This window comes from Anopheles merus, chromosome X (assembly GCF_017562075.2).
Source record: "Anopheles merus strain MAF chromosome X, AmerM5.1, whole genome shotgun sequence".
NCBI classification, from domain to species: Eukaryota; Metazoa; Arthropoda; class Insecta; order Diptera; family Culicidae; genus Anopheles; species Anopheles merus.
In genome coordinates this window covers 9,009,252-9,036,188 of record NC_054081.1, presented here as the reverse complement: position 1 = coordinate 9,036,188, position 26,937 = coordinate 9,009,252, and the positions used below count along the sequence as shown (strand labels likewise).

Sequence of the window (26,937 nt, the reverse complement as noted above, 5' to 3'; positions counted from 1 at the left end):
ACCTTGGCGAAGCAGGAGTCGACGGAGGCGGCCCGGTCCCGCTTCAGGTCCGGCACCTGCAGGTAGATGTCGCGCACGAAGTCGGCCGCCTGCGATGTGGCGGCCGACGACGGCGGCGGCAGCTGGACCGTCGGGCCGGCCGACGGTGGCGGCGATTCCTGCGGCGGGGCCGGGCGCACAGTGGCGCCCGCCAAAATCGGACCCATCGATGCGGCTCGGCCCCGCTGTGCCGCGCGGTCTCGCTGCTGCTGCTGCTGCTGGCAGTCGAGCTCGTCGCTGCTGGTGTGGATGTCGGGTACGAGGCGGGGCGGCGTGGCCGGCCGGCTTTCGGACGCGTTCGAGACGTTCTCGAGCGAGCTGCCCGTCGGCTCGACGATGATCGCTTCCTGGCGCGAGATGGACCGGCGGCGGGTGCGGCTCGGCGCGGGCGGCTCCACGCCATCCTCCGCCGGCTCGACCGTCACCGGCAGGGGTGGCCGTGTGTCGTGCGCTTCTGCTACCGCGCCCAGCTCGCCACTACTGCCGTCATCGGGCAGCATCAGTGCGATCTCTGCCGTGCGAAGCTCTGTTTGCTGTGATTGTTGCTGCTGCTGCTGCTGCTGCTGGTCTTCCTCTTCGTCTGGTTTGGTCGGGGAAAGGGTGAGCGTGATGCGGCACGGCGAAGCAATGGACGCCGGCGGTGACAGCAGCGTGCTGCCTTCTCCGTCGACGCGTGGTCGGCGCCGGGGGGAGACGCGCTGAAACAGGGAGGCGTAGTCGTAGGCGGGCGCCTCCAGCCCGAACGTGAGCTCCGCCTCCTTTTTCTGCTCCACCTTAGTAGTGGCGATGGCGGCGATGGTGGCGGTGGTGCAATGCTGCTCATTCTCCTCGTCCGGTTCCGCCTCCTCCGTTTCGTCCTCCTCCTCGTCCTCGTCGTCGTCGTAGTAGTAGTCGTAGTCGTAGTAGCCATCGGTAAAGTGTGTTCTCGCTTCTTCCGGACCGCCGCTGGGACCGGCGAGCCCGACCGCCGCCACTCGGTGCACACTCGCGCCCACCCCCCCTTCCACCTGCTCCTCCCCCTCCTCCTCGTGCGTTGCTCTGACCCGCAGCACGGTCCCGGCAGCGTCAGCATCCGTGCCGTCCTCCTCACCACCCGCCTCGTCCGCCTCGTCGTCACCATCATCGTCGTCTTCGTCGTCCCCGGAGGAGCAGGAGCTGGAGGTGTAGTCGACGTACGCCTGGTACTCCTCGCTGTCGTAGTAGAGCCGCTGCTCCACCCCGATCAGCCGCCGGTACTCCTCCAGGTACAGGCAGTGGATGCACGGCGGGGGCGTCTTCGAGCTCGACTTGCGGCGCTGGAAGCGCTTCGGCACGTCGAGGAAGGCGGCCGCCACCGCGCTTCCCTCGTCCGAGGCCGACCCGGCCAGGTCGAAGCTGCGCGACCGCTGGCCGGGCGCCGTCTGCGGCACCTGCAGCAGCAGGCTGCCGACGCCCGGCATGCCCCCCGAGCCCCCGTCGTCGGCCGTGGATGAGCCCGCTCCCGCCACCGACAGGGATCGCTGCTGGCCGCTCGCCCGCTGCGCCTCGAGCTGTATCTCGTCGAACGAGGCAGAGCGTACCTGTTGTACCAGAAAGGGAAAGAGAAAGAGAGAGAGAGAGAGAGAGAGAGGGAACATGGTTGCAAAATGGTTGCACACGCTGCACCAGCAACCCCAACACACTCACCTGCTTCGGCACCTCGAGCGAGCTTTGGGTTTTCATCTCCGCACCCGTGGGCGTCCGGGACCTAGTGAAGGTGTTGCGCAGGCGATGCATCGTTGGACCGTGGCTGATGCTGCGCTACCACTACTACTACCACTACCACCGCTACTACTACTACTACTGCTACGTTTGCTGCTGCTGCTGCTGCTACTACAACTGCTACACTGCCGCCGCTGCCGCTGTTGCTGCTGGCTGGTGGTTCCTCCGCGCTCCAGAGGCAACCGGTCACGACGAGGCTACGATGTGCCCCAGCGGTACGGCTCTCTTCCCATCGCCGCACTACGCACCACTGCACCGGGCTGGGAGCCTTCTGACGCGGTGACGCTACTGAAAGAGTTCCTTGCTGCAGGGAAAATGGGAAAACGTACAGAAGCAAACGATGGTTTCGTCAAACGATGGATGGTTGAGGGTGCGCCGGGCAGGTATGCAATTTGCACGACAAAACCGTGCCTATCGAGGCTGTTAAGCAGCACGCTGGAGCAAATGGGAGTTTTGGAAAACACTGATCGAGAGGCAAGCGATGTTTCCTGTGTAATGTTTTGCAGCAAATTTTGTGAGTGTAATGCTTCCCTGACAATACAAGCTGATGCTGAAGTAGTACACAGTTTGGCATTACGCGCCACCGACTGACGTTCTGCGTACTCATTCGCGTTATGCGAAGCGCTATTTCGAGAAGGCGTAAAATTGCCACTACCACTACCCACTCAGTTCAGCAGCGAGAAAAACCACCAGCAAAATCAACATTTCGGTGAGATATGCCGCCGCTTACCCGGTATGGATTTTCCGAGTACTTACAGGCAGTACAGGGGTCTTCCGGGACATTCGATGCGATGTGGGCTGGAAATTTTGGTCGCTCACGAAACAGAATTTGACTACCACGATGAATTTGAATCGTGCCCAACGACCATGTTTACTCCTTTGGTTCAGTTTAATACAACGAAACCGATTTAATGTAAATTTGCAAACAATGCTTTATTGCTAATAATGTGTCAATTATGGTACACACGATACATCGTTGAAGAGCCAAAAAATCTCTTCTTTTCATTTAGAAAAAGTGGAAAAAATGTTTACTTCACAAAAATTGCCAGATCTGCTCCAAACAGAGTTGTCAGAAAACATACTAGACTAGTTATGTGTTCTCTGGACCACACCCACGACTTTAATCCAACATAATTGACGGACGACTTCAATTGACGACTGCGACTTCTGCAAAATCGGAACTACCTGCTACGCTTGGAGTAGGCCGGAGTCGTCCAGAGTCGTCCAGAGTAAGTCAGAGTCGCCCGGAGCCGGCTGAAATCGGGCGTAGTCCAAGTTGCCCGGAGTCAGAATCAGAAAAAAAATTCTAACCACAAAAACATTTAACAAGACAATTAGAGTAGAGTGACTCCGACTTGGGGTGGTTCTGGCAGACTCCGGATGACTACGGATGGCTTCGGATGAACCCAAGATAACTCAGAACCAGTCTGGATGACTCCAGATGACTTCGGATGACTTCGGATGACTTCGGATGACTTCGGATGACTTGGGATGACTTCGGACGACTCCAGATGACTCAGGATGACACCGACTCTGGATGACTCCGGATGACTTCGAATGTCTTGGAAAAACTCCAGACGACTTCGAATGACTCCGGATGACCCCTGAAGACTCCAGATGACTTCAGACAACTCAGAACGACATTGGATGACTCCGAATGTCTCCAGATGACTCCAAATAACTCCGGATGTCTACAGATGTCTCCAAATAACTCCGGATGACTTTGAATGACTCCGGACGACTCCGAATGACTTCGGATGACTAGAAATTACTTCGGAGGACTTCGGATGACTCCTGATGACTCCGGATGACTCCGAACTACACAGGACGATTCCAACTCCGAACAACTCCGGATGACTCCTCATGACTCCGGATGACTCCGAACTACACAGGACGATTCCAACTCCGAACAACTCCGGATGACTCCGGTTGATTCCCGATAACTCCGGATGACTCCTGATGACTCCGGATGACTCCGAACTACACAGGACGATTCCAACGCCGAACAACTCCGTATGACTCCTGATGACTCCGGATGACTCCGAACTACACAGGACGATTCCAACTCCGGACAACTCCGGATGACTCCGGTTGACTCCCGATAACTCCGGATGACTCCGAAAAACTCAGGACAGTTCCAACTCCGGACAACTCCGGATGACTTGGAATGACTCCAGATGGCTCCGGACAACTCCAACTCTGAACGGCTTTAGACGATTCCAATATGTTTGCCAACTTTATCCATCCTTTTGCTGGACAGTTCAGTTTCTTGAACAACAAAAAATACGCAGCACGCATCGTAAACAGAGTTGGCAAGCCCTCGCCACATTGCCCTCACCGACTCTGCTGAATCGTTGCCGTTGCTCTTCTGCCCACGCTGGAACACTGTAAACTCAGTCTTGTTGAAAAAAGGGGTCCAAGGTTCGAGCATGACGACGACGTCTTGACATTGATCCTGGCTGCTCCTGTCAACTTAGATACACTCATGCGGGGCCCAATCGAGCAGCAATGAGCGGCCCCTCGGTTCGTGACTGTACTTTTCTGTTTCTCCTCTCGCTCTCACCCACTTCCTCTCTTTCCCGCTGTATCCAAACGTGGTGATAGTAGACATAATCCAAGAAGAACAGCGAGTGATGGAAGTGCGGATCGCATCAGGTAGAGAAAAAGGGGGAAAATGCGGGATTCATGCAGCGATATGGCACTCCCACACCTTTGCGCGCCCAAGGGAAATCGAAGTGGGGGGAACAAAGGCGAGGGGTGAGGGGAAAAGGAGGTGAAATAGGCCAAAATCTACCCGGGGAGCAATATCGCCGTTCGCGCGTTCACTTTTCGGGCCGCGAAATATGTTCCTCCCTTCCCGCAAAGTCGCTGTTTCTGACGTCTTTTTCTCTGACGAAGCATACGTGTGTGTGCGTGTGTGTGTTTGTAAGTGTGTGCTTTCGTCAACGGCACCACAGATGCCACCCCTATTGCCCCTTTAAACCAGCCAGGGTAGAATTTCGCGCAACACAGCAGCCAAACACGCCCGAACCACGCACGTACGTGTTTAGCATTGGCGAGAGTACGTGCGAAAAGCCGCCACACATCCGGACAGGTAAATGAACGGGGAGGTTTGGGGAGGAGCGCTGGTTAGGTGTAATAAATTGCAGCTGTGCCGGTACACCCCAACCCCCACGACCGCGTGAGTGATTACATCCGAGGCGATCCACAACAACTTGATCTCCCCCAGCAAACGCCAAGCGCAGTGGTGTGCCACGTTGACAGCTTTCCAGCGCTGCTGGCACGTGCGCCAAGTGCAGCCACAGGATTTATAGACGGAGCAACCAGGGAACAGATTATTTCCAAGCGTGAGTTGTGGAAAAAAGCGCACCGAAAAAAGAAAGGAAACAAAATTGCTTTCTCGAACTGCCCCCGATGACAAATTCCCTTACCGCGACCCCGCTAATCTGTGGACCCAAAGAAATTGGCCTAGTCAACATTTTTGTTTACCTTACCTTGCTCGCCCATCGGGTTATGATTTGTTTATGCAAATTACAGGTCCAGCCAACGAGAAGAAGTTGGTAAATCGCTTCCCGTCAGCAGCTTAATCAAGCGAACGCCGGATGAACGCACGGATTGCTCCGAGGAGTATCTCAAACCTGCGGCCTGGGCATGGGGATGCACTGCAGCTCGGTGACGGCGTACACGACACAACGTGACGAAATGTGGCTCGCACGTTAGCAGGGGCTTAGCGGTGACACGTTCCGAACCGTTCTCGCACTCTCAAAACGATCGTATCAGCTTAAGGCTGCCGCAGCCCTGGAACAGCAGCAGCAGCAAGCTTCCCCGGAACGCCCTTTGCCGACGATAAAGACAAGATTTGTGCGGCTTTGATGAATCCCCCCCCCCACCAGTTTTACGACGGGCAAAGTGCTTGCCGTGGGGATTTCTCGAACTTCTCCCTGGGGGGGGGGGGGGGGGGGGGAGAGTGCGCGCGCTGAGATTGTGTCACTTTTTCTGCAACAACAACAACAACATACTCAACGCAAACCCAAGTATGCGTCACACAGATTCGCCCGGCTACGTCTTGCTGCAATAGAACAAACGGCAAGGGGGGGAAGCAGCAGCAGCAGGTTTTATAGCGCCGTCAAGTCAGTTCTATTTCGTTTCACTCTCTCACACACACACGCACACACAGTGAGGCAGTGAGGCATCATTTACGTCGGATTACTGTCTGGTTCCGGTGTTGCACACGCGCCCGATCGAACGAGTCACGAGAGTTTTGTCGGGGCAGTTTGCCAAAACGTCGTTTCGTCGCGGAAGTGAACAAATGTGTCTGCCGGTCTGGATCGGGGTGGAAAACTCTTTCCTCTCTATGTGCGCAACAGGCAGCAGCAGAGGATGCAGTAGGGTTCGACAAGAGGCGGCAAGAATAGGAGAATAGGATGTGAAACGCCTGCAAGTATGCATTATTACGTTTCATTTAATAAAATTAGCTCAAAATTGCAAGCAGTTTGATCGAGAAGGCACAGCATGGGAAGCGCCATATTCTGGTAAGGCGTCATCCATGAATTATGTAACGCTGATAATGGGGGGGGGGGTGGATGGGCCATCGCCAAACGTTACGATTTAATTTTTGTTACGTAACGCAAAATATGTTTATTTTATTTTTTCGAATCACAATGTAATTCACATTTCGACATGCGATTGGAAGAAAACGGCACGAAAATTAACTATAACGCTGTAAACAATCCACCTGCTTATAAAACATTTTTTTTTTTTTCAAACGAATTGGAGAGGAAGTTGATGCAGTCAGCTGTTTTTTCGTCAGAGTTGATCATTGATCATAATTCTATTAATACATCGAAAATGAAACCGAAACTTTTTCAAACATTACCGATTTTGTTTCTAATTTATGAGACATGCGTTTTATATCATCACATGTTATGCGAAATAGAATAATAAATTTGATGATGCTACATCATCTATAGCCAAAGAAACATTCGTGGAGAGATCGACCTGTTTATAGAGAACCATGAAAAAATCTGATTTTGTTCAATAAACTAAGCTTTTTGAGGGGGGTGGGATGATTTGAGGGAGGGGAGGTTTCTTTCAACGTTACAGTTTGTTACACTAAATACACTAAAATATGCATTTTTTTTGCGGTACGTAATTGATGGATGACACCTAACGTCTTGCATGCGCCTGCAGGTATGCAAGATACTTATGTTTTGGGAAAAAACATCGTAGATGAATTATACTTTTAAAAAAATGGTTGATTATCACCATGCGGCATTGAATGGTGTTGGCAGTGCGCCTAAAAGTATGCAATATGTACATTTGTTTCTGTTTGTTTTTTATTTTATTTTTATGATTAATTTCATGATCTAAAAAAACTCTTCAAAAAGCTTATGTTTATGGCACAATATCTTCACAACATCCTCGGTCGAGTGAAAAGAAGAAGAAAAAAAACGACCAAAACAAGACGCCTAAAGGTATGCAAACTTTGCGTTGGTACATTAGAATTATGCAAATAATGGCGTCAGTTACTTAGCTTTCATTGAATCAGTTCACTGTAAAAAGTAATTATCTGCTGCTAAGCAAACACAGAGCAAACGTTTAGGCGCTCCAAACATCCACTACCGAGCAATTCGTAGAGCGCACTGAACTGATGAGGGAAGGGGTGGCGACTGGGGCGCTGCTGGTTTTTGGGTATACCACAGACATATCAAATTTCCAACGAACTACTCTGACCGGACCTAATCAACCAACCGAATATCAGCACGAACCTCCGGGGCGAACCGAAGATTGATTTTAACGGAATGCAGTGGAAGCGATTCGGCCAACCGTTGGCCTCACCGGACCGATGGCAGAAGAACTGCTACCAAGAATATTGATTTCATCCTTTCTCATGGCGGTGGTAAGCGTGTCCTAGAGCGATTCAAAATCAAACCTTAAATTAGCTCCGACAGAGCGGGCAAATTCCGCAATGTGGAATGGAATGCCCGGGCTCGTGTTGGTGTTGGGGGTCGTTTAAAGCCCGGATACAATAGCTCAGACTTAAGCTGCATACAACGAATCAGCACGCAACCAGTGCTAATGCCGCATCGTTGCCAGACATCTGTTACAGCAGCGATGGGCCCATCGATCTAAACATAACGCGCTCGGTGGAACTCTCTGCTGCATATGCGATCATATTAACTTCCAGTGTATTTTAAACCACCAGCGAGCGGCCTTGTTCCACAGTAAAATGGGTGTCTGTGGAGGGGAATTACATTTCCGTGCATTCTACGTTCGAGACGAGCGTTGGCAGACAGAGTCATGCGTTCGTCCTGATCAACGCGCGTGTTTGCTGCACCAATCAACCCGGACAACATAAATCTTTCCAGCAGCATTTTGGCTTCAGTTTTTGGACATGTTGCCACAGCCACGGAATGCAACAGGTTAGGCAGGCAGCACACGATTGCATCACGGGCAGCGCGTATATTCGCGCCTACCAGTATGCAATCCGACACGTGGTGGTCGGTGTGACTCCACTTTGCCTCCTAATGAGGCAGCTAATAGTGCTCCGGGAATCGAACAGCACACAACTCGCAGCTATTTTAATTGCGACTGTGATAAATAAAGTGCTTTTGCGTGCTTACGGCAAGCGGGTTTGCATACTTTTAGGCGTGTTTGTAGTTTCGACAGGTAAGAAAAGTAAAACACACACACACACACACACACACACACACTATGGAGTGTAGAGAGCTGAAGAGTGGGAAAGTGTGTGTGTGCCAGCGGCTGCTGCGATTCATTATCATCAGTAAACATCGCTTAATATGCAGCTTCATGCCCGCGGGAAGGTATGCTTCTCGAGCTTCTTGCTTGCAGCACTGCATTTTTAAGCTGTCAAAACACCCACACACACACACACACATACACACAAACACACATTAAAGCATAATAAAGACCGTTGCTGTAGTTGCACCCACCTGGGCTGGTGACGATAGCAAGCTTGGTGGTCGGTAAGGCGTTTATCGTGCGCCTGCCAGTAGACTCTAAGCAGCCTAATTTGCCTAATTAGCGCACTCTGGCGCATCCGGCAAAAGGACACTCTCAACTGCACCGTTTGCACCGTAGAATGACAATCACAATCCGCAGCAGTTGGGCTGCGCGAAGCGAAGAGTTCGAGATTTGCGTGACCCGTCGCCCGTTTTGTCCGATGAAATTGTGCAGAAAAATGAAGCCCCACTCAAGCTAGGTGAAACTGTTGCTGCATCGGCAAACAAGCGAAAAGAAGAGGACGGGGAAGGTTTCGGTTGCAAATAGTTGCACATCAAACATGAAGCATTGCGCCCGACCGGGCGCACCTGCATTCGCTCCACCGGTAGCCCTGCGGGCGTACGGCAAGCGATTTGTGCGACTTCTCTCACTAAAAATCGCTGCCAGCGACGATTAAGTAAATGAAATCAGATGCAAACCATTCTCCCTTCCCTGGTGCATCGATACAGTGCTGTCCTGCTCGGCCGAAATTCATGCGCTGCCCCGGCCCGAGGGCGGCCGTTATTATTGCAGCTGGAGCTGTTTGTGCCATTTCATTGGACTTAGAGAGGCAGGAAGAAGGAGAGAGAGATACCTGGATTGGCTGAAAAAAGGGAATAGAAGCAAACATCAACAACAACGACAGCTCAGGGCTCGGCAGCGCAAAGTACTCGATCGCAAAAGATCAAACGCCGTGTAATATTCCCAGCGCCGTAGGCTCAAAAAGCGATTGAAATATGAAGCACGTTTTAACACACACACACACACTCACAAACAGCCACGGCAACTGATAGGGACAATTTCCCCCATATGCTCACATGGGATGGCAAACACACAAGTACTCAAGTGATTGAATTTTGGTGTACATTCCTTTTTTTGTTCCTCCGCAAACTGTCCCCGGGTGTACCGCTGCGCCTGACAGGTAGGCAATCGGTTGTTTTTTCGCATATGCGTAGCAGTGGTGTGCTCTCTGGAGCACGACTTCAATCCGACTCCTGCTAAATTGGAATCACTAGTTCCGCCCGGAGTCGGAGTTATCCGGAATTGGAGTCGTTCTGAGTCATCCGGACCCTTCCGGAGTCATCCGAATTTGGTGTCATTCGGAGTTGTTCTGAGTCGTACGGAGTCATCCGGAGATATCTGGAATCATCCGAAGTCATCCGGAGTCGTCTGGAGTCGGCCAAAGCCGAAGTCGTCCTGACATTGCACCGGCCGTTTACGACCTACCTCGACTCTGGACGACTCCCGAAAATCCAAATAACTCCGGATAGCTCTGGATGATTCCGAACGACTCCGGATTACAAATACTTCAGACGGCCTCGGACGACTCTGCACGACTCTAGATGACTCTGGACGATTCTCTAATCCCAGACAACTCCACGACGTTTCCGAATGGCTCAAGATAGTTAGCCATCTTTACGACCTACCTCAACTCTGAACGACTCCAGAGGACTCTGGGAAATTCAGATGACTCCGGATAGCTCTGGATGACTCCGAAAGACTCCGGAATACAAATACTTCAGACGAGCTCGGACGACTCCGCACGACTCTAGATGACTGTGGACGATTCTGGCTGTCTTCGCATAACTCGGGACGTCTCCCGATGACTCCGCATGACTCCCGAAGACTCTAAACCCAGACAACTCCACGACGTTTCCGAACGGCTCAAGATAATTCTGGGCAGATCTTCCTTCCGGTATTAGTTCCGAAATTTTCGAAGTCGCATTGGAGTCAACACCAGATGTTTCCCATCTTTGCCCATCACTAATGTGTAGCATTTCAACACCAACGCGTCATCCGTCTGCGAGGCTGCGCTGATACATGTCAATTACAACCGGAAACAACCCTTACCAACGAGCTCGAAGCACGCATCAGCCAAACATCAGCTCGACTTTCGATTTGATTTTTGGTATTGCTGTTGCTTCCACACGGTTGCAGCTCAGCCAGTAGGTGCACGGGGAGAAAAAACGGAAAGAACAAGGTGATGTCCACTTAGAAGAAGTAAAACTGCAATTGCTTTCCGGAAGCTGCTACTGTTCCATGATAAATGCACGGCTTGTCAAAGCGATCCTGTTTTTGTGCCCAACAACGTAAAAAAGTGACAGCGCACAAAATAAAAAGGCAGAGGATCCTTTCCGTCCATTCCCAGAATGACACTAGGCCAGAGAAGCACGGCGCCGGTATTAGATGACGAGAATAACGAAGCAAACACAACTTCAGCGCTATCAGCAGACGAAAGCGATTCGGGCTTGCCCTAGAGGAACGGTTTATGAACTATCCTTCAACCTGAAATCGACGCAACACACAAAGAACACAACCAAAACCAAAAAAACAACTACCGACTCCACAGCGGCCCAATAGTAGGGAGCAAAAGCTCAACACGTATACGCATAACTTGCTGCGTATCAAGTGGAAAATGTGGACAAAAAAACCCGTTCCTTTGTCCGGCAGTGTCGGGCCCAACGGGCGCGCAATAAACACCCTCCAGGATGCAATTGCGCTTACCTAGGGTGGATTTGCTAAACCAGCCTCCTGGTCGCACCATGAACGCGCGCAAATCCTTTCACAGCTCTAATAATAACGTGACAGTGATTGTTACACTTTTTGGCCCGGAAAGGTTTCACTTTTGACAGCAGTGCCGTGCTCCAAACCGAGCGCAAAAGCGCGTGCGAATGAACGCATCTGACGTGGTGTGGGGTCTGCCTAAACCCTACAGACTCTAATTAGTTCGCAACCTCGAACACCGTTTTAGATCGAGGTGTAATATACGGTTGCCCAAGGGTGAGAATGGACCTGGACCGGCTGGACCAATGAACCGAAACTTTATTAGGTAAGAAAATGGGTACTTTTTTGCACTTTCTTTGTTGCTCCCCTCGCAACAGGCGAATAAGGGTATATATAACGGTTGAATGATTTGGCACTATTGCCGTTACCGGCACAGTATGGTAAGAAGGGAATTTACTGCAAGTCACTTAGAGCCGGTGGATTTGAATGTGCGCTTGGCTGTGCTTCAATAAGAACACTTTTTGTATCGCAGTTGCCTACATTTAGGCGCCAGTGTTTGCTCTACGAACGTTCGAGTAGTAAAACTGCTACAGTTGCCTACTTGCAGGCGGCAAATAATGCCAAATGCTTCGAACGCTTTAGAATTGTATGGCCAGTGTATGACCTATGATGGCGATAATTTTGGTTTGTTTGTTAAAATTCAAATATATTAGTATGCATTTATTTGTATACCAAAAATGCAAAACTAATTAATTAAACCAATCCAAACCAGAGAACGAACAAAAGCCACCTGATTTTAAGTCCAACAGTTCCCAACCTACTAAATGCTAAACGCACGAAAAACCACAAACACACACACACACACAGGAGAAACGTGATACGTTGTTTTCTAACCCAAAGGTACCTAACCACCGAGCCAAAGCTTTCGAGCGAGTGGCTGGAATTAAATGCTTGCATACATTTAGGAGTCGAATTGCTCGCTAGAAATCACACACTGAGTGCTATTTGATAGGCTGTTTGCTATTGACGGTAGTTCGCAACAGACACAAAGAACACAGAAATTAGCTGATCAGCATCAGTAATGTGTTAGATCTGTAAGCTAACCCCGCCCAGGTGAATGTTTTGCTTATTTTATGATGTTCCGTGATCTGCTCGATTGGTGCTCGAAACACCAGAAACTGTGGACTTTGTGTGGGATTTTTTCATGTTTTAAGCGTTAAAATTTGCTACGTTGCTACGTAATGCTGAATTTCGAGCTATCGGAGGACAATTATATCAAGCTTATTCATTTTACATTCATTTCCGATAAAAATTTTACGCAGAAAAAAGTGTTTTTTGAGCAGCGTTATTTATTCAAAATTCGCTGCTTTTCAGTATAATAATGGCTACACGACTAGTGATGGGGAAAATGAAGATTGCGTCGGAATCGATTCCGACTAGCTCCGAAATTTGCTGGAATCGATTCCGAATAGTAGGTCCGGAATCAGTTTCCAGAATCGATTCCGGAACCAAATTCGGAATCGGCTCCGGAACCAACTCCGGAATCGGCTCCGGAGTTGGTTCCGGAATTGGCTCCGAAATCAGTTCTGGAATCGGCTCCGGAATTAGTTCCGGAATCGGCTCCGAAATGGGAATTGGATCCGGAATCGGTTCCGGAATCAGAATCAGCTCCGGAATCGGATTCGGTTCCGAAATTGACTCCGGATTCAAAATCGGTTCCGACATCGAAATTGACTCCGAAATCAGCGACAGCGACAAAGAATCAAAATGTACTTGTAAATGATCTATTCATATGGAGATTCGCGGACTTATTTCGCTTCCCACACTTCTTATTTCAATTCAAACCATTCCATTTCTGGAGTCAAGTTCTGAATTCGGAGCCGATTCCGATCCTGGAATCGATTCCGGAGTCGACTTTCGAATCGATTCCGGTGTCGGCTCCGGAATCGGCTCTAGATTCAACTCCGGAATGGGCTCCGAAACCAACTCTGGAATCGACTTCGGGATCGGAATCGATTCCAGCATCGGAATTGGCTACGGAATTGATTCCGAACACGGAATCGGAATCGGGTAGGTCCGATTCTGAGCTCCCCTCACTATACACGACCACCTTTGGAAGGATCGATAACTTTTTTTTCATAATGGAATAAGGAAAAATGAACCCAAACAAAAATAAAAGAACTAGTTCTACAACTTCCTTAAATTGGTTTTTTTAAGGAAATTTTAAGGGTCCACATGAACTAAAAAACAACTGAAGCCAAACAGCTCGATTTTCGAGCTCAAAAATGTAACTTGGGTAGGTTGAAGTCTGCCTTCCTCAATGAAGGCAAAGTTATTGTTTTAATGCAAGTAATGTGTCAAACTTGTTTGTTTTTATTCAGCAGGACCGGTCCTAACAACGACCACACATCTTTCGTCTTTACCAGCTCTCGACTAGTCCCTATCGATGTACTATTTCGCTACACTACACTTTTCCCAAACAACAGATGAAACAAAACAAAAAAAAACCAAAACACATCTCTTGCTAAGCCGTTTTTGTGACGAAGAAGAAAAAAAACAGCAACCCAAACACAACGATAAAAGCCAAACCGATGTAATTTGAATCGCGTTCCATTAGTCGCACCATTATTATTTCCCGCTGCCTGCGCGCGATCCGCAGCAACTGAGCGGCCGCCCATTAGCGATCCCTTTGCGGACCACGCACATCACTCCGCCGGCAGCCAGCCATTTTACCCGCGCGTCACGGCGAGCCGAGAGCGTGGAGTCTCCACCGGGCACCAGGCGCCTCCATTCTAGTGCTGGGCGGTTCCGGCCGGGCAGATGAACCGCATCCGAATATGATTAATGGCAGCCAATTAAAACTTTCGCCACGGCACGCAAGCGACATCCCGCCTGCTGAAGGGTAGTTATTTGTTTGCTCGTGTTTATTCTTTTCTTTGCCTGCCCGCTGTCCAACTGTCCAACCCCGGAAGGCCGCCTGCTGCCAGTGCGCTTCGGCCAGTGCTTCGCCCGGTCGTTCGTGCTCCCTTGCCAACGCTGCCCAAAAGTTTTGTAAATGCATGCGTGTCACGGTAGAGCATTGTTCTTAATTAAAGCAAGATGAACAAGATCTCGTCCCAAAACCGGACGAACGAAGTCATTGCAATAGCACCCACTTCCCACATTCCGTTTTGTTCATAACTTTTGTCACCTTTTTTCGAGCAGCTGGTTCAAAACGTGCATTTTGCCCACGCTTTCTCGCAAACAAACAATGTTCGCTCTTTCTCCGTGTTTTGCCATCTTAACAATGCCAGTAACAGTTTGCACAACTTGTGCGAGTCTCTTTCTTGACAGAGTCTACAAATAGTTTCGTACCCATTATCGCGTAAGACTTGCCACTTTTGTACATAATAATGGAATTTAAATATGGAAATGAAATAACTAGCTAAGGAACAGGATCTACATTGGTCTGGACCAATTCCTTTTTTCCTGGTGTGGTAAAAGCTATTCTATTCTTAATTCCCCAATGTGATAGGACCTTCAACAAATAAAATCTTGCATAATGAGCAATATCTGTGTTCTTGGTACGTTTTTTGGTGCCGATGTGAAATTAAGATCACAATCACAATTTGCATTGAGAATTTGTTTTTTTTTCTTGATTTTTGCTTAGGCAAAATAGAGTTCCACTAGGGTAAATGTACCAATAGTGATGCAATTTGTAGTGGTACAAATGTATTTCAATCGATTCAAAGTGTCAGAAAGGTAGATTCATGAATATTTTAACACATAGCAATTGTAATATGTTTTATCTTCGCAATCACAACCATTTTTACTATGAAACACATCAAATTTACGAAAAAAAATCATATTTTTGTGACTGCTTCCTTGTGTCATGGTGGTATGGGTCCTTTAGTCGTCGTATTGTGTTCCTATAGTGGTGATAAACAAAGATACCTCAAAAACAGTATATAATATCAATGGAACTTAGTTTTGAGGCTGTTTTTGTAGGAATAGCAAGGATTACTTTCATTTGGTTGATGAAAATATTGACTAAAGTACTGTGTAACACCTTCGTCAACCCACACCCGGATAAGAAAGCTTGATTTGAGGTCGATTTTTCACTAAGGCAGATAAGCGAATTTTGGCCTTTGTTTGGTAAACTACTTACAGAAAACTCATTTCTGTTGCTTATGTTAATGAAAACAGTACGACATGACAAAAATTTCGCCAATAAATTATAAAATGTCATGCTTTTTTTACTGATCGTATAACTAACACCACTATACAAACATGCCTATTTTGCGTACCTATTATGGCAATATCATAAAGAAAACACTTAAAAATACGTTAATATGGTCAAAAGGCAATTTTAATAAAACAATATCATTTGATAATAATTATGTTAAAAAAGATAATAATTGAGTTGTTATGTGGTCATTTAGAACGTTAACAAAAATAAGAGTTTCGTTATGAAATCCTAAGGATTTTTGGAAAATGTTGACACATTTCACGAAATAATGGTTTTTTTGGTGATTAAGTAACGGAATGGCCCCATTTAACGTTTAAAGCCTTTGCTAAAGGAAAAATAATCGATGTCCCGTATTTTTAATATGTGCCCTGTTTTCCCCGCAAGAATCCCCATTTGTGGGGCCATTATATGGTCTCTCCCACGCTCTCTCTCCCTCTCACATGTGTGTATGCGTGTACTGTGCAGGGCAGGTTACACCCAGTTCCATGTCTATTTTCCAACGAAACATCACATCAAACAGAATCAAGCTGATCTAGTTAAACAATCAAAGTTTAAAAATAGAATAAAAATATGTATCACACCACTGCTCATTAGTTTCAGTTTTCAAGTTTCAGCCCAAAAGGCACATTTTAATTAATGTATCTTAATTGTTTGACTTGGCGCCGGCTAGGGGTCAACACGGCTGATCATTTGTTTCCTACTTCAAACAGCAAACACTGACCACTGGGAATAATGTATCGATTTCAAAGAGCGATGCGGGCATACAGTGGAGCACGTATTTGTCACCACAGATACATTCATAAAGTGATACCTGGAATGCGTCAGTGGTTTTTTTTTTCAATCGTTTTTAATGAGCGAGAAAGTACACTCTGCTAACGTGTGTGAAATTAATATCTCTTTTAGTTATGTATTTATTTTTTCACGGAAATTATTTTACTCAGCCAAACAGCGCTGCTGCCATCGGGCATTGGTTTGAATTGTTTCAAAATTGTATTTCCACAACCAGATTTGCTGCCGATCGAACCGTGAGCGCGAGGAGACGTTGCTAACGCCGGTGTCAAGCCAATAAGCGCAGCCAGTGTTGTACCGAGGGAGTAAACATCTTCTTACGCGGTATTTATCCCAACTGACATTTTCGAGCACGAATAATCGGAAATTCGAGCAAATTCCCTTGACCTCCCAATTGACATATTCGAGCACGAGTAATCGGTAATGCGAGCAAATTCTCTTAAACGGGAGCCTTAAACTTCCCTTTAAGTTTAAGGGAATTCAGAAAAAGGCCTTTAAAATCAACTGTGATGCGGTTTTTTCGTTACTTTCTTCTAGATTCGCTCCGAAATGATGTTTCCTATCGTTATAGTTGGTCATGTACCGATTTTATGCTTAAATCATATCCATTTTTTTATAAAACAACGTCACACAATATTATCTTTTGTTTTTCATCAAAAAACCATAACTATGAATGAAAAATGAGCTCGACGCCATCGTCCATCGGTAGAGGAACTTCTAATTTACGAACACAACACATCTTGGCGCTTTCTACACACTCGATCACACACAAATTCACAATTTCTAGCGTATCGAGTACTAATCGAGCAGATATGCGAAAACAATTTTGAGCAAATGTCACTTCCCAATTAACATTTTCGAGCACGAATAACCAGGAATTCGAGCAAATTCCCTTAAACTGGCCTTTAACTTCCCTTAAACTGCACCAGTTTAAGGGAATTTAGAAAAAGTCCTGTAAAATCAACTGTGATAAGACTTTTTCGTTGCTTTCTTCCAGATTCGATCGAAAATGATGTTTCCTATCATTATAGTTGGTCAAGTACCCATTTTATACTTAAATTATATCCATTTTTCATAGAATAACGTCACACAAAATTATGTTTCGTTTTTCACCAGAAAAACATGGCTATAAATGAAAAATGAGCTCGGCGGCATCGTTCATCGAAGGAGGAACTTCTAAGTTAAGAACACAACACATCTTGGCGCTTTCAATACACTTAATCACACACAAAACCACAATTTCAGGTATTTTGAGTACTAATCGAGCAGATATGCGAAAACAATTTCGAGCAAATGTCACTTGGGATATTTTGGGGGTTTTACGGGTTTTTTTTTCCTTTTTACAAGCATTTGGTATAAATGTGTGGTATTTTCTTTTGCATGAAACAATTGTTTGATTTTTGCCACTTGTATTAAATATCAATCTCAAATGTTTATTTAAAACAAACACGTACACACTCGCAGCTTAAGCAAATTAATGGTCGCTGTACCTAATTATATGATACATTTTATGGCATACTTAACAAGGCTACCATTCCCGGGTCAATTCTAATGTAAACGCCATCATTCAACAATCGCAAGAGGGTTTTTCAACAACTCAGCTGTCACATGTAATGACAGCTGTTGAAAAACATGATGCATGTTTTGAATAAGGCTGTCTACATTGGAAACTGAGCTGGAAAGCAGTGTATTTTCCCGATGAAGATGTCGCACAAACGGAGATCAGATTTCTAAACGATTCGCACAATGTTTTCAAAAGCACGAACTGATTATTCAACTTTATCAATCTCTGTCAACATCTTCCATCATTTCACGATGACTTATAAAAAGGATAAATTCCACTTTTTTTCAATTTACACGTCTATATCACTAATCAAGCCCCAATTACATTTCCAGTAAAATTGAACGAACATTTTTAGCATTTTCACTATATTTCATTAAATATTCATCAGAATATGGTTTATCCTACACCACAATAAAGAATCTTCAATTCCCCGACTGTTGAGGCTTTAAAACATATTGTGCGTAATAGATTAAATGCATTTCCTTATGCTTCCCGGCTTTGCTCACGGTGAAAAAATAATGGTAAGCGGGAAATCACACGCAAATGCATTTAATTCAATATTTCAACATGTTTTACTGTCGAAAACTTGAATAGCGTCTGTTTGCGTGTACGATAAGCCATTTTCTGATAAATATGTAATGAAAAATAGCACACAAAAAACAAACTTTCACCATCCCTTTCATGCAAGGTCTAAGCGGCCTTGGCATGGAAAAAAAACTGAAATTTACTCGTGAAAACTGCGTTTTAACATGCACCCGTGGATTTCTTTTCTCCCGAAATCGAAAATACCCGGTTCGGTACATCCCTAACAGCAGCAGATACGTCTGTTAGGTTTTAAGCTCATCTCTTTCGCCGAGACGGAGCAACGCGCCGACCAGGGGGAGCAACGATTGCGTATGTAACGGATTTAATTTTTATTGAATTTTAATGATCACCCGATTACACTTTCCCGATAGAGATGTTTTTTTTTATTTATTTACAACGCATTAAATTGCACAAAAACGCCTCCACTTCATCGCTGCACCGATGGGTAGATGGGTAATGTAGGGTAAAAAGGTAAAATTTTAATATCATTAACCCACCGTGCTGGATTGACCTGCTGGAAGGTCTGCCAACACCACGATATGGTCTTTTGCTCGACCAAATCGACAAATGAAGCGTGCCGCTTAATTGTGGCAGTATGTACCTCGGGCTACGTACATACTACGCACTACACGTAGACAGGCGGAGAGAGCAAACGTTGCTCGAGCGAAGCAACTGAGTGGTATTAAAGCAGAGCCCGACACTTGCGATGCGATGAGTTTGTGCCAGCGGTAATGAATCCACCGTTCCCGTGGGGCGTTCCCTTGCCACGAGCACGTCCGTCACACGGGCACAGCACAGCACAGCTAATCGAATCAACCGGCCTGCCCTGCCAGCCCTGCGCACCGACCAAGGTGTCAAATCGCACCAGCGGAGTAGCGTGCGCGTAGGAAATACTTTCATTAGCAGCTAATTAAAATTCGAAACCATATCGTTGCCTTCGATCCGGGGCGATGTGCTGCCGCGAAGGTAGCTGCCCGTCCATTGGGGCAGCAGCCGGCGGCTTACGGCAAATTGAAGGCCCAACTGGCAGGACACAATCAGCAGGTTGCCGGCTCTCAGGTGTAGCTGCAAGCGATTCCAGCAGAGCATCTTCGCACACTTTCTGCGCGCCATGCTCCCTCCTGCCATGCTTACGGTTGCTGTGGGTGCAGCCAATCGAGCTGCTGAGTGCAGTTCCAGCAATCCCTCCTTGCCCGCGCAGCGCTCTACACATGGTTGCGTCCATTGGGAATTGGAACGCGTTCAGCCGCTTCTGGAGCCGGGATTCACCCGCATTTTCACCGTTCAAGACACGATCAAGATTTTATCCCCGATGCATTAATAATTTAGCCGGAGCCGGAGCAGACAGCAAGACAACAAACAACCACGAGGACGGCCCGACGATGATGTAATTTGTGTGCAAATGGATTTCGGGAAGGGTTCCTGTCGGGTTTGAACGTTTCGCCCTTTCGCCGTTCATCGCCGTAATTGCGCTCGCGGCACAATTTTGCATCGAAATTGATGCTGCCCAGTGACCGCAGCGCAAAAAGGTTTATTTTACTGAACACGGACCCAAAGCCGGCCGGGGCCGCAACGGTGTAATGTAATGTAAACCACTCAAAGGAAGATGCTTTTAGTCAGCTTTCATACTCCCTGCGCCATTCCGCCACGGGGCACGACTACGTCGCACATAGGCAAGTTCTTTTAAAGCACTGGACCAGCGAATCCAATCAAAAGAACGTAAAACTACAATAGGGTTCGTTGCGCAATGTTGGAAGTGCTGTGAAAACTGCTCAGGTTGGGACTCTGACTGAACAATGATGCATTTTATGACAAAATTGCTACATGCAAGCAGTAGAAAAGCTTCTCCTGTTGCAGCAAGCATGCTTGCAATGCGCGTAGCCTACCATTCAGGCGCACATCAACACTTTCGATTAGATGGTAGAGAAGTGGCAGCAAATTATGTAATTTAATGATTGTTTTTGTATCAGATTCAGCCATCCGAACTTTGCCCCGTGAAAGGTACGGTACGTCTGTAGAGAAAAAGTGAAAAACTAGGATTCGGACGGTATGTCTAAAAAGAAGTAATCATTTGATTGGATTTCGAGAAAATGATAGCTTGTAGCCGATGTTGTATGTTCCCTCCCAACACTCCGTTGCAGCAATGCTTTTGGGTGAACATAAAAAAAACAAGTCGTTGCAAAATGTTAAAATTTCAATTAATTTGCGGCTTGCCTACCTTTCAGGCGCACTGTCGCTAGCTACCAGGACCAGAGGTGAGCAAGTTTCATTTTCACCCATTCACTTTGTCTCCGAATTTACCAATGTCAATCGCGTTCTACCGCCGTCAAGCGTAGAAGAGTTGCTCCAACAGGGGCTCAACCTGCTTCAAGATATTTCCGTGAGCGTCGCAAGTAGCCGGTTGCCTCTCTCTCTCCCCACCCCATCCGTCCGGTGCTGATGATAGTTTTATGGCCTGCACAGTTATCGAAACGGTAATTGCGCTACAAACTGTGTCACGTTTACGACGCCACGACGCTGCCGAACGCTTATCGGACCGACAGCGAACGGAGCGGAAACGGAACGGAACGGAAAGCAACATGATGGCAGTGCGCCCCATTCAAACAAGCATGCTTGCTGCCCCGAACGGTTGGATCTACTGTCGGGGAAAAGCTAAAACCCTCTCCTTGGCGTGTGACAGACCGAAAGGACCGCAGACACACGCCTTCTGACACGGCTGCACACGGGTTGCTGTGCGATACAGCAGAATGTGAAGCTATTTTATTACCCCTACCCCAAACACTTCCCCACCCCCACCTACTCCCCAACCCCTCTTCAGCACCGGTTTGTAGCCAGCGAGCGATCGTTGACGGTGCATTGATTTCAGTTGTTCCGTCCCTGTCGTCCAATGCTCATAAAACTACTGTTCGACGATAAGTGTACAATGTGTGTGTGTGTGTTTTTTTTTATTTGTTTCATTTTCCCCCCTCTTTTCATTGTAGTTCCTTCTTCTATAACGTCCGGCACCGGCCAATGTGCGAGTGACGGCCGTGCAACCGACCGGATGATGGCAAGCAGCATCGGTACGCCGCAAGCCGCGGAAGCTACCGTTGTGCCAATCGCATCGAACGCCCAGTCCTTTCATCGTCCGTCATGCTGCACCCGGAAGCCACGGCCGCAGCAAGCGAAAGGAATAAAAATAAACACGCCCGCGTCACCGGACAGCGAGCGATGACGTTGCGACCGCATAAAGCCCGCGATAAAGGAAGCGCCAAAAAAAAATACATAGGGGTGTAGGAGAATTTTCCCCATTGCTGGCAAGCGGGTTGAATGTTTCGTTTTTTTTCCCCCTCCCGCTTGCTTGCGGAACCACACGGCCAGAGCCACGGGATGGCGGGGCAATAAAAAGCGCGACACACCGTCTTCTAATATGACACCAGCGGCACGCAGCTGGCCGAGTATTAGCCGTAAAGCAGTAAGCGCGCTGCGCTTCCCGCTGCTGTAATGATAGCAAACGGTTTGTGTGCCAACTGTGCCGTTAGTAGCCCGCCCCCATCCATACCCTCCAACCCGCCCTGTTTAAAGGATGTGTTTGATCACCCGATGAGTGTGTCATTGCCTCGCCAGCGCCAGCCGGATCCGTGGACCGTTCGCGTGGAAAATTCTAATGACATTTAAACTGGCTTGATACGTCAGGTGTCTGTGTGTATGTGTGTGTGTGTGTGTCGTCTTTCTGATGACATTTCCATTTCCCATCAGCTCATTGCTACATTTCGTTTTATGTATTTTTTTTTTTTGTTTTGAGTTCGTTGTTCCTCTCATCATGCTCTCATCAGTTACTGGTGTAATTCATCATGCGATGGGATGATGAGGCAGAGGAGGGAAGGGTTGGAGGAGGAGTGCTCAAGAAGAACAAACAGACGGACAAGCAAGCGGTTGATGACGCTTGCCACCCACCCCAGCTGCTCGTTGGTGCAAGCCCGAACGCCAGCGGTTGGTGTGCAAAGGTGATTTTGTTACGCGCGTTGCCTACTGGCAGGCGCCCCAAGAAAAGCCGCATTTACAGGGTTCTCCTAGTCACTTTCGAATGTAAACACTGTTACTCACCGCGTGCAAGATGTTAATCCACATTAAGCTGTCCTTTCATTTCCGTCGTAATAATTTTCAATTTCTTCGGCAAGATTTTCAACACATCAACATTTTCAATCGCATTGTACAACATTTTGAAAGGTGATTTTTAATGCATTTTGATACTTTTTGGTACGGTTTTATAATAAAACTGCATCAAAATGCATGTGTTGAAAATCATGCTGAAGAAATTAAAAATAATTATGACGAAAATGAAATATCGTGTCGTGTAATAACTTCTTGCACGCGATTAAAAACCATTTTTAAACACTCAAAAATGACTTGGAAGACCCTGTAAGCGCCACTCCAGCACCAAACTTTGTACCGCTGCTGTGGGGATGGTGCAGTGTAAGAGTAAAACATTAGCCGACATCTTGTAGAACCGCTACCGTCGTGATGAAAAATTTAGATATCATAGCGACAAACGAGCGAAATAAAAACCACCATCACCACCACTGTTCAATACTTTTCAGCTGGCTGCGACCTCAAACGAGCGTGGGCTTCTTTTTTTATGGTTTGCAAACATCACACGAGCACCCATAAAAAAAAAACAACATCAAACACAGCAAAACCATCGAGATTGTCGTTTGCTGATACCGCCCGCGACGCGAGAGCCGGCAGCAAACGAAAGAAGATAATAAACCGTTCGACCCGACTGACTATTTGTCAAATTACGTTTGCTTGCTGCTGGGGGCGAAGTAGCGAAAGCGAACGAAACCATTGAATATGCCCCCCCACCGCCCGCACCCCTCTTCCTGCTACCTTCGAAAACCAGCCCCAAGTGCGGTCACGCTCCATCCTGAGCGTCTCTGTTGCTTTCGCTAGCTCTCTTTCGCTCCATTGCTCTCTGTCTTGTGTGTGGCATCTCGTTCTCGCTCGGCGAAGAAACGGTCGGGCCGTCACCCCCCCCCCCCACCCGTTCGATTGGGCTAGGTTAGGGTTTGCCCCTCCCCGACCGAGAGCGGATCAATAACCGAACACCGAAATGCTAATGGCACAAGCGCCCACTGGTTTACTGGCCCGTTGCCGCAAGCGGTCAGCGAGTCGACACGGCGGCCCTCCATTTTGTCCACCGGTCGCATCACGTACAGCCCACGGTGCTGTGCGTGCCACGAGAATTATTTATGTCTTCGCTAACAGGCTGCTACTGCTGCGCCCGAAAGGTATGCAATCTGCGTTGCGGCCACTGGTTAGCGCTTGCATATTGACCTGGCTGGCTTATTGACCTGTTTCGTTAAGCGTAGTTAACTACCGAGCAAAACATCTATTGAAGTGGTATTTGGAGCGCCTGAAGTTATGTAATGCTTCATTGTTCTCGGCGGTGTTTATTCCCAACTGACATTTGTTCTAGGATTTTAACCGTGATCTGCTCGAATGGCGCTCGCGATACCATAAATTGTGGTTTTGTGTGTGATAAACTGTATGCAAAGCGTCAATATTTCGTTTGTGCATACGAATAACTTTCTTATATTGAATGATGACGGCATCCAATTCGTTTTGGATTCATTTACCTTAATATTTAGAGCAAAAAGAAGGCGCACTTGCAGGCGGCGTTATTTTGTAACAATTCGATTTCTTTTTTTTAATATAACTACAGTAATTACCTGCAGTACGCGGTACTCGATTCCTCATAAAATGACAGCTCCATATAGTCTTTTCAAAATATTTGTATATTTTGAAATATTTTATACTCTTTTTGAATTTTGCTAATGGTCAAAAACCATGTTGCACCAAATGTGTGGAAAAGATGCCTGTTTTTCAATTAACATATTTAATTCAAAATTCTGTTTCGATACTTTTCGATCCCTGAACCGGTAGTATAAACTCTTTTTTGTATTGGAGTCCCGTACGATACCGTATATCGGATAATGACTGTATACGACCAGTAATACTGATTCAAAACATTATTTCCCAAAGATAAGAGAAGAAAGCAACGAAAAACACACATCACAGTCGATTTTAAAGGGCTTGTCCTAAAAGTCCCTTAAACTGGTGCAGTTTAAGGGAAGTTTGAGGTGCCAGCACAACTGACATTTGTTCTAAATGTTTAACCATAATCTGCTCGAATGGTTCTCGAAATACCGAAATTGTGGATTTGTGCATGATAAACCATGATAAACGCGTCAAACTTTCGTTTGCGCGTGTGTATGACCTTCTTCTATCGGATGATGGTGGCGTTCATTTAGTTTTTGATTGATTTGATTAAATATTTGACGAACAAAGAAGGCATTTTTCGCACGTCGTTATTTTGTGAAAATTTGGTATTTTTTGGTATAAAATTACTACACCTCCAGTGATAGGATAGGATAGGAAACGTTATCTCCTAAAGGACTAAGAAGAAAACAACCATTCTTTCTGAATAAGAAAAGAAGAAGAAAGCGACGAAAAAACCCTATCTCAGTGAATATTAAACGGCTTGTTCTAAAAATCCCTTAAATTGGTGCAGTTTAAGGGAAGTTTAAGGTGGCAGTTTAAGGCAAATAGCTCGAAGTTTAGAACTCGAAAATGTCAATTGGGTTGTTTCGAATGAGTAAAGCAAAAAAAAAAACAAAATTATAAACACAACTATCAACTTGCATACATTTAGGCGCTTGAGATAAAACCATCGTAGAGAATGAAAAGACTTTAAAGCGCCTAAAGTTATACTGTGCGATTGATCATTTTACAGCACTAATCGGCACGATTTCCATTTCTCCGCGCAGAGTAATAAAAGCCCACCACGTCTCGGGGTGTTCCATCACTCAATCGCGTTTGAAAAAGCGCCCCGAAATGTATGCAATTGTACACGGCGTATTGCAAATGCACTGCTTCCAGTGCCGACGTTTCGAAAGTCAGCAGCTACACCGTCGCCGGTAAAGCTGGCAGCAAGTCCGCTCACTACGTACGTTGCATCGTTTTGCTTGTGTCACACTTTCATTATCAACTTTCACACACGTTGCCTCTAGTGGGCGTGAAGGTGGAGGAAGCCCGGAAGCGCATTTCCGAACCATTTTCAACCGTTCAACCACCCGACCCTGCACGCGAAGGGTATAAATTGATTTTTCATAACCTTTTAAGCGAATCTCCACCACTCGGCACTCTGCTGCTGCTGCTGCTGGAGCGTCCAAAAATGGAGTGTGTTGGAGAGCGAGTGTGTGTGAGTGTGGCAAGTCAGAAAAAAAGTAGCGCCCGTTCTAAGGCACACCACAGGCACAAGCGGATGAAGCAGAGGGAAGCAAACGAGAGAAAAAAAGGGACGATTTTTGCCCTCCGCCTTTTTCTTTTATTTTGTTGCAAAAGGGATGAAGCAACCGTGATAGGTGATACATTTCCGAACGGTTTTTGTCGCTTCTATTTTGCTGCTAAATCTTAAGCCATCAGAGCTCGGTTTTGTTGAACGACCGGTGGGGGGGGGGGGGGGATTTCTTCTTCTTTCTTTCCCCCTTACATGCTACGCGACCGGATACTGAAGGAGTGTGTGTAAAGCTTTTTCTTTGCCATCGCTCGCACGCCGTCCCTACCTATCGCGGCGCTATTTCACCGAAAGCGGAAAACGTGCTAATGCTTAGCCATTTTCGCCAACGCTTCCGGGGCGGGCACTGTTTCCTTTCTCGCGCTGCGCCCATTAGCGCCCGCCCGCTGACCCAGCGCCTTGATCCGTGCGCGTTCGCTTTTGTCGGTCGTCCCGGACCGAATTTTGTGGGACTCGATTTCGAGCCGGTTGCCGCGCAGCGCCCGTGCGACCGATCCCAATAACGAAATTATCGCTTGGAATAAGATTCCATCCCCAACAGCAACAGACCCCCTCCGCAAAAAAAAGAAAGAAAAAAAGGAAAGAAAACGTAATCGCCTCGGATCGCAACCTCAAACGAACCCAGCGGCGGCTGGACGTTTGTAGCACGCGCGTTCTTTCATTTTTGGTTTTGGGCTCCGTCTTTTTCAACCTTCAGCCCTAGGTACGTGCCGGTGGTGGAGCGATGAACAAAATAGAGAGAGAGAAAAATACACCATTGCAAGGTTTTAATGATAATGCGAATCCTTGCGGCACACGATTTGCCCCCTCCCGCACCGAAATGGGGGTTGGAAAGGAAAAAAGTGAAAGTTAAGAGTTGTCTTCTCGTATTTCCGGACCTTGGCGGTCGTAGCGGAAGCGAACCAACAAGCAGCTGGGTCCAGGGCAGGCTGGACCCGTACAGAGTGCAAACGGACGGTCGGGAATAATGAGTGTGCTAACGATAGCGACAGGGAATGTGCGTACCAGCAACATCCAATGACGGTAAAACAAGAAAGATGCTACTGTGGATGCTTCTTTTTTGTTTTTTTTTTTTGCTTAGCTACAACTACCCTTTCCACACAATTTTTAGGTTATGTCAGTTTTTGCTCGCACTCTCGTTGCGTT

The 26,937-nt window shown here is 47.1% G+C and overlaps 1 protein-coding gene across 1 annotated transcript in view; it reads right to left on the bottom strand.

Moving 5' to 3' along the window:
• LOC121589766 (eye-specific diacylglycerol kinase) overlaps positions 1 to 26,937 on the bottom strand; it is a 130,062-nt gene that overhangs the window by 54,865 nt on the left and 48,260 nt on the right. The window contains exons 3-4 of the mRNA XM_041908888.1: positions 1,705 to 2,083; positions 3 to 1,598 (exon numbers count right to left, since the gene is read on the bottom strand). Coding sequence (XP_041764822.1) covers positions 3 to 1,598; positions 1,705 to 1,794 — 1,686 coding nt within the window. The 5' untranslated portion in view covers positions 1,795 to 2,083. The remainder of the gene's footprint in view (positions 1 to 2; positions 1,599 to 1,704; positions 2,084 to 26,937) is intronic.